Source organism: Juglans regia, chromosome 13 (genome assembly GCF_001411555.2).
Source record: "Juglans regia cultivar Chandler chromosome 13, Walnut 2.0, whole genome shotgun sequence".
NCBI lineage: Eukaryota > Viridiplantae > Streptophyta > Magnoliopsida > Fagales > Juglandaceae > Juglans > Juglans regia.
The window spans coordinates 26,154,069-26,168,264 of record NC_049913.1 but is presented as its reverse complement, the minus strand read 5'-3'; the positions used below and the strand labels follow the sequence as shown (position 1 = coordinate 26,168,264).

The following is a 14,196-nucleotide window of genomic DNA, read 5'->3' as shown; positions in this document are numbered from 1 at the left end:
AAATCATCAAATTTTGATGAAACCTCCCTTTTGATGAGACTAATGCTGGTGCTCTAACAATGAATCACAATGGTTTTTCAACTTTTAGACAGAAATATTATAGTTATACTACAGGCTTTAGTTCTAATAGTCCAATAAATACTCCAGGCTAATGGCACTAAGTCAGGTGCTAGCCTAGCTCTTCCAGTACGACGAATGCTTTCCTTAACAAGGGAATACTATAACTAAAGAGTATTAGCGTCTTATACACTTCATTTGTTCTCCCCTATCGACAGAAGCATACTTTTCACCTTTGTAATTAGCATAGTATGCAATAGGTTTTGACAAGAGTTTTGGCTTTAAGATTTTGTTGCTCCAAAAACTCATTTACTTGTATATGGTTTTTGTCTGCGAAAAGTGATTATAATGAAGCTCGAGATCTATCCTCTGCATTAGCAGAATCCCATGTTTAGTTCTGGCTTTTCAATTGCATTTCAGATTCTTCAACAGAGATTGCATGAGTGTAGCAGAGAGGAGTTTTGAACAGTTTAACTAAGGAAAGCAAATTTGTGTACTCAATTCCATGCGGTGACTTCCCCTTGGAGGAAATTACATTAGCTCGGACAAAGATAACATTCTACGAATCAAGTTTGGTTAAAATGTGGACAATTTTAAATAGTCACATACAACTTTCATGAATTTAATATTTTGAGTGTACACTCACAAAATATAAGACAAAAGTTTGGTGAATATCCATGTATAGGCAACTGAAAGGAGAGAACCGACTGGAATTGTAACGGCCCAAGAAACCACAATCTCCTTCACCGTCTCTGCTCTAACACTATTGAGTCCTCTTGCAAACCCCACGCCCATGACTGCACCTACTAGAGTGTGGGTTGCCGAGATTGGAAGCCCCAGCTTCGATGCAAATAGAACCACGGAGGCCGCAGCAAACTCAGCTGCGAATCCTCTAGTTGGTGTGAGTTCTGTTATCTTCTTCCCAATTGTTGCTATCACTCTATACCCCCACATTGTCAGCCCTGCAACAATCCCAAGTCCTCCCCATGCAAGAACATCAGTTGGAATAACAATATCAGTTCCACCGGTACCTCCATGAAGTATAGATAATGCAGCAGCCAGAGGACCTATTGCATTAGATACATCATTTCCTCCATGGGCAAATGACATGAAGCAGGCTGAGAGGACCTGCATGTACCCGAATACCCCATAAACAATCTCCAGCTGGGTACCCTTTGGCCCCGCAATAGCAGAAAGCAACCCAATATTTTTGTTGAGGACGGCTTCCTCTTTTGGCTGTGCTTGCGATGTAGTGGACTTAACAAGGAGATGACCCAGCTGATTTCGGATAATTTTGTTTACAAGGACTGCTCCAGCAGCTCCACAGGCTAAAGCCTGAGCCACAGCCAGAGGAAAGCTCTTGCTAAGAGGAAAGGCTGCAAAAGAGATTCCGGTTACACCAACGAACACAGCAACTGGTGCAGCCGTAGCTGCAGCTTGTCCTGGGTTTGTAGCGCTGTACACAAACTGAGAAATACGGTAGAGTTTTGTTAGGACTTATGTGCATCTCATCATTATGTCAAATGACTTGGGTAATGTAGAAAACTAATAGTTGCTCTTCATTTTGCGTATGATTAAGAAGTAGCTTCTTTATGTTTGGCTGGTTCTCCATATTGTGGGTTATTGTAAGTTTACATAGAAGGAGCAAGCAAGAGGTACAGGAAGTTACCCACCATGCGTATGGCTTATGATTTGTTTTATGGGTCCAATATACAAACCATTCTTACATTTCATACATTAAAATGATGTAAAGTCCCAAAGTCAGATTTTTTAACAATCAGGTAAATGCATAATTTTAGGTCTGAGACCGAGAGAATATACCCTACGAATGCATTTGTAGACAAGAAAGGACACCAGTGCTCCCATTACTGGCGAGATCACCCATGAAGAAGTTACCCTTGCCAGTGAACTCCAGAAGACAGCACCAGGTCCTCCGTAGACAAGTCCAAATCCAACCATTGATCCTACTATACAATGTGTCGTGGAGACGGGCCAACCATAATAGGATGCAACCTTCATAGCACAAGGTAGCTCATCATGAATCAAGAACAAGAAAATGTAGCTCATAAACATATTACAGTAACAAAACATTTAAATTCAAATGTAAAATTAAGAGAAGTCGTACTTAGAATATTCCGGGTAGCCTGTGAAAGCAAGAGCACCTAAGAATTAAATTTTCTCATTAGAGATGTCTCTGTCTTGATATTGTGACATAAATTATAAATTATTCTAGAGTCATAATCCTCCCCCACAAAAACATATTCTAGAACACTAATTAAGTATGATAGGAAGCTCAAACCATGCTGTCAAGGCATTTCATGATCGTTCAAAGCTGTTGCAGTTCCAAGGGCTAACAGCCTGACATGCAATTGAATATTCTACCTCTTTGGGTACCAATAAATACCAGATCAACTAGAGAAAGGGGCTATGTAGAAAGGAAATACATATTTGAATCAATATTTTCTACGATGTAAACCCAATGTTGGAGTAAGCTGTTGTACAACAGCAGTATTATATGCGCAAATACAAGCATTCCAAGTGTTAGTTAAAGACAACATCAGGGAAACCTTTTTTCCCCATTTGACACCGATGAAATACCACGCTCTTTGGAGAAATTAGTGATGGACAATTCATATCAAGACAGCGTCTCGCAAGGAATCAATAAAGGAAAAAACCCCAGCTTCCAGTCCCCCAAGGAACCAAGAATAGGAAGACATCCTGCTAAGAAAGACTAGCTCTACTTATCTAGGCAGACAGAACCTGTTCTCATTGGTTTTTTTCCCGCCATCTTTAGATGTAAATATCAAGGAACTTTCCACTCTTGATGATCTTGTGGAAACCAGCTTTGTCTTGCTTCCAGAGCCACCTTTGTATGCCTTTGCCAATCCAAACACAAAACAAGCATGCAAGGCACTCTAAGATGAATGAAACTTCAATGATTTTGTCCTGACAATGCTGTAAGTTGATTAATTCTTTTATTTTAATCCTAAAGTATCTAAAAGTTAAGACAATTTTAGCAGAAACTGAAAGGAAATGAGCTCGTGTTAGGAATTCCACACATCTGAAAGACTAGTAGCACAAATTCTCCTACTACATTAACTTCGAGTGGAGACACTCACTCACAGTCACTTAGTCCTAGTATTCGACCACTAGGAATAAGTACAAATAAATTTCTTTAACAAGGCGTTGCTATAGGCCGTGGTACATACTTGTGTTCCCAACTTCGTAATATCAAATGTCTAGTATAAAATAGGATTAACATTTGTAAGTACAAATCTCTGTTAAAACAAAAAATAACTGTGAAATGTGAAATTCTTGCATATAAGTTGGTCAGGACAGTTTTTTTTTGGGGGGTGGGGGTGGGGGGGAAGGACCTGATTTATCTCATTTGGGTGATTAGCTCCATAAGCTAAGAACAAAAATGGCCTAAACACAACTAACCCAAGCAAACTCCATATCGGCAGCATCTTATGATTGACAACATACCGTGATGATAATGCATGCTGCAGAAGTGAAAGAACATGACATATTTTGATAAAATTTGGTTAATAAAAAAACGAAATTTCTAAAATAGACCAAAGTTTTGTATGACGACCGGAAATGGTGGAGTGGTTTAAGGGAGAGCATGGGAGAAAATTCAGTCATAATATCCGAGTGCAGAATCCACAGTCAAAGAAAGGAACATCTTTCCATGTTTATGAAATCATGCACCAACACAAATGCAGGCTAACAATGTTATTAAGCTCATGTCTTTTCTTGCTTGAACTTTAAAAACTTTATTTATAGGAAGGAGCGAAATTGCTGACTCTACAGATGCTTTAATTAGCTTGAATTATGGTTCAGTGAAGCTTAGGAATCAAACATTATAAGGATTAACCTAATTGGTATTGCATGCATTTAGTTGGTATACATGTATTGTCCCCCACACAAAGTAATTCACAACCAATAAGAAACAAAGGACCAGTAATCTGTACCTGCAACCAAGTACCAGCAGCAGCCAACGAAGAGAGCAATCCAGAGAAGAGCAGCATATCTTTTCCCTTGAACACATTAGCGACAAGAATGCCCTTCTGCATCGTACTCGTCACATGGGTGCCCATCAACAATGCCCCGGTGAACTCCAAAACCGCGGCCGTCAACACGGCCTGTCGGAGCGACAATGCGCCCGAACCTACAGAGGTCCCCATGGCATTGGCCACATCATTGGCTCCAATATTCCAAGCCATGTAAAACCCAGATAGCAGAGTTGCATATGACAACATCTTGGTCTTCAAGGACAACCCCTGCCCCAAAGACTTCATAAATAATGGAAAGCAGAGAGCCACGAACGCTATGCATATATAAATAGCAGAAGCAGTGCTTGAAGTTATGTGAAAAGCTTGAGCCATTCCACCCGAGTCGTCGTCCTCGGTTTTCTCAACTTCATGACGATGATGTTCGTTGAATTTGATCTCTTCCTTTTGTTCTTCTTCGCCTTCAGCTTCGGCATAAGATGATAGGCTTGCAAAAGGGTGTGTGAATTTAGCGTCTTTCAGCCTCGAGGTGAGTAAAAAAGAAGACTTGGGTGGCTGTAGTTGAGGCTTGAGAAGCAGCGAAGTCTCTCTCTTGGGGAGTTGAGTTTCATGGGGAAAGAAAGGAGAGCGACGTTTGGGAATGTAGAGATGGGTCTTATGCAGAAAGAATCCTCGAGGTGAAGAAGTACTGGTATTTCTGGTTGAAGATAAGCAGAAAGAGGAAGTCATGTCTTAAGAGAGTGTAAAAAGAGAGAAGGGGGAGAGAGTGGAATATGGATGAAATTATTCAGGCAGATCCTTGTCCATGGAATTTGGTGGAGCAGGAGACGAAGAAGAAGTAGGTGGAGGAGGAGGAATGGAGGAGTGTGCATTTTGAAATTGGATTTGTGGTTTCCTTTGTTTCTTTTGTGGGTGGAAAGGGAGGTGAGGAAGTGGATCTGGCTGTTTGCTTTGGTCTTCGGGAACGAGTGGCTGTAGTCGAGCTTTGATGCTTTGGGGAGGACCTTCACCACACATTATATCCACAAATATTCAGAAAAAATTAGATACTATTAGATACCAAACTCAAGGAGAAAATTTGCATTATCCGAATGTCGAAGAATTCTTTTTGTCCTTGGATGTCGAGGGAAATGGTAAAAATCTCGTGTTGTGATTCTCTGCAGTAGAGTTCTTGTTTTTAATCCCCCTCTATCTATATAAGTAGAATATAAACAACTTAGAAGGTTGAAAAATTATAGAGTACTCATACATGAGATGATATTCAGATATTCTATATCATTGTTGGTAATCTTCAAATTATTGAACTTCCTATACTTAATAGAGAGCATGAAGCAAAAGAAAAAGTGCTTGATAAAACCAAGGAGTTAATGATGTTGACTAGTCAGCCAGCTCAGCTAGGAGTTATGCAGGTTGAGGAACATCTGGGTGAAGGTAAGCAAATTCCTGAGATATGTGCAACCAGATGGAAGAGAAGGGCGAGGGGACAGCAGTCCAGTGATATGATACAACCTTCTCAGTATGTTACTAGAAAGAGGAAGAATGTTGAAGCATCTATTATGTTGGACATGGATACTGAACATGAAGGTGGGGGTAAGAAACAAGTTTTACCTGTTGATTTTGATATAAAGGCGGAGGCTGTCAATCAGTCCCGCCGGGAGAAATGAGGCTACTAAGTTGGAACTGCCGAGGGTTTGGCAACCCTTGGACAGTTAGAGATCTTAGCATTTTGGTTAAGATTCATAAGCCTAGCATTTTGTTTCTTATGGAAACAAAAATGCAAAAGAAGAACTTAGAAGCCATAAAAATGAAATTGGGTTTCGAATGCTTATTTTCTTTTAAAGGTGTGGGTAGAAGTGGAGATATGACTTTGTTATGGGATGAAGAGATGCATATTAACATCAGTACTCATTCACAAAGACACATAAATATGTGGGTTACACAAACAGAGGTAGAGTGGATGCTAACCTGTTTTTATGGCAACCCTGAAACAGATAAGAGACAGGAAGGGTGGGGTATTCTGAGGCATCTGAATCTTATCAACCCTAAAAGGTGGTTATGCATAGGAGATTTTAATGAGATTTTACATCATAGTGAGAAAAATGGAGGGGCTAGAAGGGCTGATAAACAGATTGATGATTTCAGAAATGTTTTATAGGGCTGCTAATTGTGGGATTTGGGTTTTACTCGAGGCAAGTATACCTGGTCTAACTTTAGACAGGATCATAATTTTACTAAAGAAAGGCTTGATCGAGCCATATTCAATTCAGAGTGGTGTGCAATGTTTGGTGGGGGAGAAGTACAGGTTCTAGCATCTTCTACTTCAGATCATTGTCCTATTTTGATGAATGTGGGGCAATAGCATGATTGGAATACCAGATCTGATCACATCTGCAGATATGAAGATAGCTGGTCTCTTTTCTCAGACTGTGAGGAGGTTATTCAGAATGCTTGGCACATGCATGGCAAAAACAAAGAAGGCCTCACCAAGATCAATAATAAACTTGAGGGCTGTTTGCAGGTGTTGAGACAGTGGAGTTTTCAAAAAGAGTGGGAATCTCGAGTTAATATCAAGCAACAAAGGAGATCTCTTCAAGCATTACAACAAAATGTTACAGCAAATTCAGTGCAGCAACTTAGAAATTTACAAAAAGATATTGATAACCAGCTAGAAAGAGAGCATGTGAAATGGAAACAAAGGGCAAAAGAGAATTGGCTACAAAAGGGAGATAGAAACACAAAATTTTTCCATCTATGTGCAACTCAGAAAAAGAAGAGGAATAATATATCCAAGATAATAGATGACAATGGCAGAACAATTTCAGACCCCAAGCAAATTGGAGAGGCCTTTACTCAGTTTTTCCAAGAGCTGTTTGCAACTTCCAATCCACACAACATAGATGACTCGATAAAAGCTGTTAAAAGAAAGGTCACCCCTCAAATGAATGAAGCTCTCTTGGCACCTTTTAGAAAAGAGGAAGTGGAGGAAGCTGTTTTTCAAATGGGACCTCATAAAGCACCAGGACCAAATGAATATGGGGCTTGTTTTTTATAAAAAAAAATTCTGGTCTGTGATAGGGGAGGAGGTAAGTGAGGCTATTATCAACTTTCTGAATTCAGAGAATGTCATGGAAGATATTAATTTCACCTATCTAGTGATGATTCCAAAGTGCAGTAATCCTGTGAATATTACAGACTATAGATCAATTAGTCTTTGTAATGTTCTATACAAAATAATCACTAAACTGTTGGCAAATATACTCAAGCAAATTCTTCCTTCCATAATCTCTCCAAATCAGTGTGCTTTTGTACCTGGTAGGCTGATATCTGACAACATGTTGGCTGCTTATGAAATTTTGCATACTATGAGAACAAAAATGAAAGGACAAAAGGAGTACATGGCTTTGAAATTGGACATGAGTAAAGCTTATGATCGAATTGAGTGGAAATTTATGCAAGAAGCTATGGTGAAGATGGGGTTTGATGCTAAATGGGTTAATATCATGTTGAGATGTATTTCTTCTTCAACTTTTTCTGTGTTATTAAATGGTGTCCCTCAAAATTGTTTTAAACCTACTAGGGGACTTCGACAAGGATGTCCTTTGCCTCCTTTTCTGTTTATTATTTGTGCTGAGGTGCTCACTAATTAGTTAAAGGAAGCTGAACAACAGGGGCAAATCTCTGGGGTTCCTATTGCTAAGGGTTAGTTAAAACTGAGTCACTTGTTTTTTGCTGATGATAGCATGCTTTTTTGTCGAGCCTCAATGAAAGAGTGGGTCAATCTAAATCAGATTCTATATAGCTATTAACACTGCTATACATGGAAAAGCATCCATTCAGCTATTAACACTATTAAAAAGGGTATGATATGGAGAATTGCTAATGGTGAAGAGGTTAAGATATGGCAAGATAAGTGGATTCCAACTACTGAATCTAGCAAGATTATGTCTCTTGTAAACACTCTGTCATCAGATGCAAAGGTGGCTGAGCTCATTGATCCTACTACTAGGTGGTGGAATCTGCAATTGCTTACAGGGATTTTCTGGGAAGCAGATAGACAACAGATTGCAAGAATTCCTATAGCTCAGACCAACAATTCTAAGGACAATATTGTGTGAAAATACACTAATAATGGAAATTTTACAGTCAAAAGCGCCTATCATCTATGCAAACAGAGGCAATATCAGAAAAAATGAGAAACTTCAAGAGAGGGGATGCATAGAGAATTATGGAAGCATATTTGGAAGATGCAAACTACAAATGCTGTCAAGGTGTTTATGTGGCGTGCTTGCAATAATGCTTTACCAACAAAGCAAAATCTTTACAAGAGGAAGATTGTGGAGGAACCTTTATGTCCAATCTATCAACAGGAAGAAGAAACTCCAAGCCATGTTTTATGGACCTGTTCATCTACACAGGATGTTTGGATGTTAGGCAACATGAAATTATAGAAAGCTGCTATCAGTAATGAAGAGTTTGGAGAGATTTTTATGCATATGCTACAAAGAATAGGTGCCACTGATGTATGTTTGTTTGTAGAAATTGCAAAAATGCTATGGATGAGAAGAAACAAGATGTTGTTTGAAGACAGTTTTCTAGTCCCTTCAATTCTGATGAAGAGAGCAACACAGGCATTGTAATGCCCCGTCTCTGAGGGTCCGGAAAGTTAACTCATATAACCTGATAATCAACTCTAACAAGGCTAGAGTACTTCCAAATTCAAGAATATATATTTTCTCGAACCTCAAATCAAACATTAATACTTCAATTAAATAAACCATATAAACTCATTTCTCCAATATTCAATCCAACAACCCAAATAAAATCAACTCTTCTTCATGTCTCAATTTAACAACTAGAAATAATATAACATTAACATAAGTCTCCATAAACCGTCTAACTCCATTGAATCAAACTTAAGAAAAAAAAATAATTAACCTCCAACACCAACACTAATATCATGAGATACCCAACAACGAATCACTGCTAATCTTTTCCATAGACTCTAATACTGATCCTCAGCTGAACCATCGATGTCATCTGAAATATTATGAAGATTAACGGGGTGAGTTATCAACAACTCAGCAAGCAGAGAGCATATACCAGCATGTAAACATGAGCATTTATAACATTTGATAAGCCGAACAAAACATTTACTTTCAGAATGCAGAAACAAAACTTGTACAAAAATATTAGAGCGAAATTTTCAGAAAAATAAATTTATTCCAAAAAGAGAATCCGTTGGCATTTCTAAACTGAAACATTATAATCATATCATCGTTTAATATCGCATCGGGACAATACCATGTTTAACCCCCGTGGTAGGGTTATAAACCACCATTATACCCGTGGCTGGGCCATATTCCATGTTTCACCCCCGTTGTAGGGTTATAAACCACCATTATACCCGTGGCTGGGCCATTTTCCATGTTTCACCCCCGTGGTAGGGTTATAAACCACCATTATACCCGTGGCTGGGCCGTATACCATGTTTCACCCCCGTGGTAGGGTTATAAACCACCATTATACCCGTGGCTGGGCCACTTTTCATGTTTCACCCCCGTGGTAGGATTATAAACCACCATTATACCCGTGGCTGGGCCGTATACCATGTTTCACCCCCGTGGTAGGGTTATAAACCACCATTATACCCGTGGCTGGGCCTTAACAGAAACAGAACAGATTTCATCGAAAATCCGATTACAATCATATATAGAATTAGAACTTCATGCCAAGGTTTTTAAATGACACATCATTCCAAAACAAAACACTGAAAAGCTTCAGATCATTTCACATGCTCGAGATAAACATAAACAAAATATTCTCATTTGTTCATAACAAAACTTCTAGATTTTCATATTCACTCTTTTACATAGTTCAGAAATAAAGTGCACAAAACTAACTCATGTCTACACCAGTCATGACAGAAAAACACTTTCTCTTATATAGAATTTATGCATATGCAGAATAAACATCTGAGGTTGTTTTCAGATCATCTCTTTTCAAAACAAACATGCTTATTTTTCAAGGTCAACCTCATTTTATTTGTTTTATGCAAAACTAGTATATGAACCCCGCTTACCTGACTTCTTCGTATTATCAACACCTTGAGCCGGAACTCTAATAGTAACACCACCTAAACAAAAAGAACATATATCCAACATTTAATAACCAATCTAATAGACTGCTATTTATTGAGTAATAAATCAAAATAGTCCCTTCACAGCTCCATAACTATCTAACAATTAAACCCGAACAACTCTCTCTTCAAATCATTCGCATTTAAAACCCAAAACAGTCATCACTTTCTATTAACACCAACCAACTATAATTATTTCCAAAACCAACCACAGCAACTCCAATAATTAAAATATAATCCAACCCAAACTTCACTTCCAACTTTCGAATAAAACAATTTCAGTGCACACATCAATACTCTAATCATTCAACAATTCAAAACTTGCACAAAAGTTCAATTCAACTAGTTCCAAAACACCCATCATTTTACCCCAAAAAGTCTCAAATAATACTTCAAAAACCGACTCACAAAACACCCAAAATTATACTCCTCAACATCCATAATTCCAACACACCCCACTGCTTCCACAATTAAAACATCAACTCAAAAATAAAAGTCAAAATTTCTTCTACTGAAAATACTAATGGTCTGCGCAAAGGGGAATTTGACTAAGTGTAATACACAGCCATACAAAGCAGCGTGTGTGTGTGTGATAGACAACCCGCAGCGTGTGTGTGTGTGTTCGGGAGGAAATACTACACGGCCTTACGGCCTTACAAAGCAGCGTGTGTGTGTGTATGATAGACAACCCGAAGGGAGGAAATACAATGATTTGTGAACTGTGTAACATCAAGTAAACATTAAGAGAGACTAAGGATTTAATGGTGGGCGGAACTTACCGAGAATAGAAGGAAAATGCTTCAGAGAAGAGCTTCAACGAAGGCAGTATGCGGGACTCACGAAAACGCTGCCTAAAGTCGAAACCCAAAGGAAGAAAATTTACAAATTCATCTAAGAGCACAAAGGAGCAATGGAAGGGAGGAAATTAAATCATTACCGTGCAACCAAAACAACTACACGAGGCCTGAAGACCGACGGAAAACGCAGCACCAACCGAAATCTGTAGAGAGGAAAATTTTCTGGGTGTTTCAAGTGTGATGCAGATGTGATGCGGAAGAAGAATTCTGTGAAGAAACTGCACAAACCGGCACAGCGTGGAAACGAGGCACACAGGATGGAGCAGTTTTCAGAGGCAGAGCAGTTGGGAAAGAAAGAAGAAGAAGAAAGGGAAGGAGAACAAACCGACGGAAGGGAAAGGAGAAGAGAAATGAGAGGAATTACTTACCCAAAACGACACCGTCCAAGTCCCTCAGCACATGAACGTGGGCTGGGCTTCATACAAACGGTTGACTCCAATGGGCTGGGCTTAAAGCCCGGTTGTTACAGGCATACCAGGACTTTCAAAAGGTGCAACATCAACAGCTCAACTCTGGAAGTCAAGGCAGATTGAATCAAACAAGCTATCAAACAAGTTGGCACCCTCCCGAGCCAAATTGGATTAAAATAAATTGGGATGTAGCAACTAAAGATAATGGGCATAGAATTGGAGTTGGAATAGCTGTTAGAGACTCGGAGGGGACTTTACTGGCCTCATGCATGCAACCTCTTCAATTTTGTCCACAACCTCTCATTGCTGAAGCAAGAGCCTTAATATATGCTATACAGCTTGGTAAAGAACTCAATTTGCATAATGTAGTTTTTGAAGGTGACTCTCTATAGGTGGTAAATGCAGTTAAACAAAATGGGAAGGACAAAGGGATGCTTCAATGTCTCATACATGATGTTCACTCTCTCTTGGTAGATACAACATGGGAGATCAGACATGTAAAGAGGAGTGCAAATCAGGTGGCTCACATGTTAGCTCAACAAGCACTTTACCAAAGTTGTGAAATTATTGATATTGATTTTATCAACCAAGGCATAAGTGCTCAAGTTATGGTTGAAGGACATACCTCTAGTTCTTATTCTAGTGAAGTAGATGTTGATCAACCTTATGTAAATGTTGTAAGCCATAGTTATGTAATGGCTGCTTCTGAACTTAACGATGTAATGGCTACTAGCCAAAACGTAGTTGTCTGAATGAAGTTTAATATTTTATCAAAAAAAAAAAAGATATTCTATATCATTAAAATTATTTACATAAATGCTATTTTTAATAATATAATATCTTATTAAGTTCTGTGTCCGTATTCTATCACCCTCCCTCATTCCAGCAACAACACCAACATTTCTCACTCTCTCTTTCTTAAATCTCCATAAAGATGATACCTTTTACAGTGCCAAGAAGCTCTAGAATATTCGAGCGCTGCTAACCCTTTGGATTTTGTATGTTACCATCGCTCGTAATGTAACTCCTTATTAATTTCCAACCATCAGTTTCCTTTCCAAATAAATGAAATTTTTCCTGAACCTTTCCAATGCACCCAACTCAGTTTCGAGTTTTATCATCTCCCTTCGCTTAAGATCTTCTTCTTATTTTTTTGTAACCGAAACGATTCTGGTAAGTCCTTTTTTTTAGTTTCTCTTGTTTTATATTTCTCTTTATATATATATATATATATATATATATATTATAGTAACCATAACTCTATTCATCAACTTAACTGGAAAGCAAAATTATATAGCTAAATGTTCATAAACTATGTAATAGAAGACAAAAAACAAACTACATCATTTTAGCCTCTACAATTAGAGCAATAGAATCAGGTATTTGATCTCCCCAAATTGCTAAAGACTCTTGAAACCATGCAAGCTTAGCCAAACCATCAGCAGCTTTATTTGATAGTCGGATAGTATGTTGCACTCAGACCTTTGGAAGGTAGTTCATTAGATCCTTAATAGCATAAATCAGATTTCCCTGCATTGACATAGGGTCCTCCATACTTTGTATTGCTTGAATACTTAGTAGATAATCAAATTCCACAATTAACTCTGGTATACCCATTGGAATGCATAGCTGCAGACCCCTCAAAATGGCAAGTAACTCGATTTCAATAGGATCTTGTACAACACTCTCTCTACCACTTGCAGACAGTAGCACTTTACCTTGGTAATCTCTTAAAATCACCCCAAAACCTGATGAATCTAAATTTGCAAAAACAGCCCCATCAGTGTTTAATTTTAAAATTGCAGTTGAAGGAGGGTGCCACTTATAAATCATATCTTGGGCCTGTACAAAGGATTTTTGGGATTCATCATACTCTTTATATAGAAGTAAAGCATGTTCCATAGAGATAGCAGGACTTTGAAACACTCTTTCATATAAGAATATATTCCTTCTATGCCCAAAGGTCCAAGCCATAAGGAAGAACTTTTCTAAGCAGCCGAGATCCCAGACTGTAGAATCATTTGAGAGACCAGAAAAGCATCATTTTGCTCTCCATCAAGATCTAGAAAACTAAATTGTTGCTTGTAAAAATTCTTCAACTGGGGGCAGAAAACAAGTGCATGACTTGTATCCTCAAAACTGTTCTGACAGAACTTGCATACATCTTCTGATACCACCTTCCTTTTTTTCAGATTGTGTAATGTGGGTAGCACATCTTTAAGAGCCCTCCAAGAAAACACTTTCACTTTATTTGGAATCTGTAATTTCCATAGTTGCTTCCAGAGGGAATAATAAGATTGAGCATTAGAACTTTCCCCCTCATTACTGCTAAATTTCAATGAATAAAAGAACTTATAAGCACTTTTCACTGTAAACAGTCCATTTTGCTCAAAATTCCAAATTAGTCTATCCTCACGAGGGTAAGGCCCCAGCTTAATCTTTAAAACCTCAGAAGCTTCTTTAGGAGGCAGCAACCATCTAACCAAATCCATCTTCCACCAATGAGTAGCATCATCAATAAGAGAGTCCACAGTTTCAGCTTCCACACTACTCAAAGAAAATAGAGGCCTGGGAATCGAGTCCTGATTGGGCAACCATGAATCAGACTAGATATTAATGGACTTGCTTCCCATCATATAGGCTCTCATCATATAGGCTCTTGCTTCCCAAATACCTCTCCAAGCAAAGGAAGGGTTAGGCCCAAGGTTGGCATCATTGAATTC

General features: G+C 38.6%; 2 protein-coding genes across 2 annotated transcripts; both read right to left on the bottom strand.

The window, feature by feature from the left end:
- Nucleotides 1-532: 532 nt before the first annotated feature.
- On the bottom strand, nucleotides 533-5,005 carry LOC108989736 (inorganic phosphate transporter 2-1, chloroplastic). Its single transcript, XM_018963456.2, has 3 exons — nucleotides 4,032-5,005; nucleotides 1,879-2,070; nucleotides 533-1,524 (listed from the first exon to the last, which is right to left on the bottom strand). Exons 1-3 carry the CDS (start codon nucleotides 4,797-4,799, stop codon nucleotides 700-702), a joined length of 1,785 nt encoding a protein of 594 aa, XP_018819001.1. The 5' UTR covers nucleotides 4,800-5,005; the 3' UTR covers nucleotides 533-699.
- Nucleotides 5,006-12,949: 7,944 nt separating this feature from the next.
- LOC108989723 lies at nucleotides 12,950-13,375 on the bottom strand. Its single transcript, XM_018963444.1, has one exon. It carries the CDS (start codon nucleotides 13,373-13,375, stop codon nucleotides 12,950-12,952), a length of 426 nt encoding a protein of 141 aa, XP_018818989.1.
- Nucleotides 13,376-14,196: the final 821 nt, after the last annotated feature.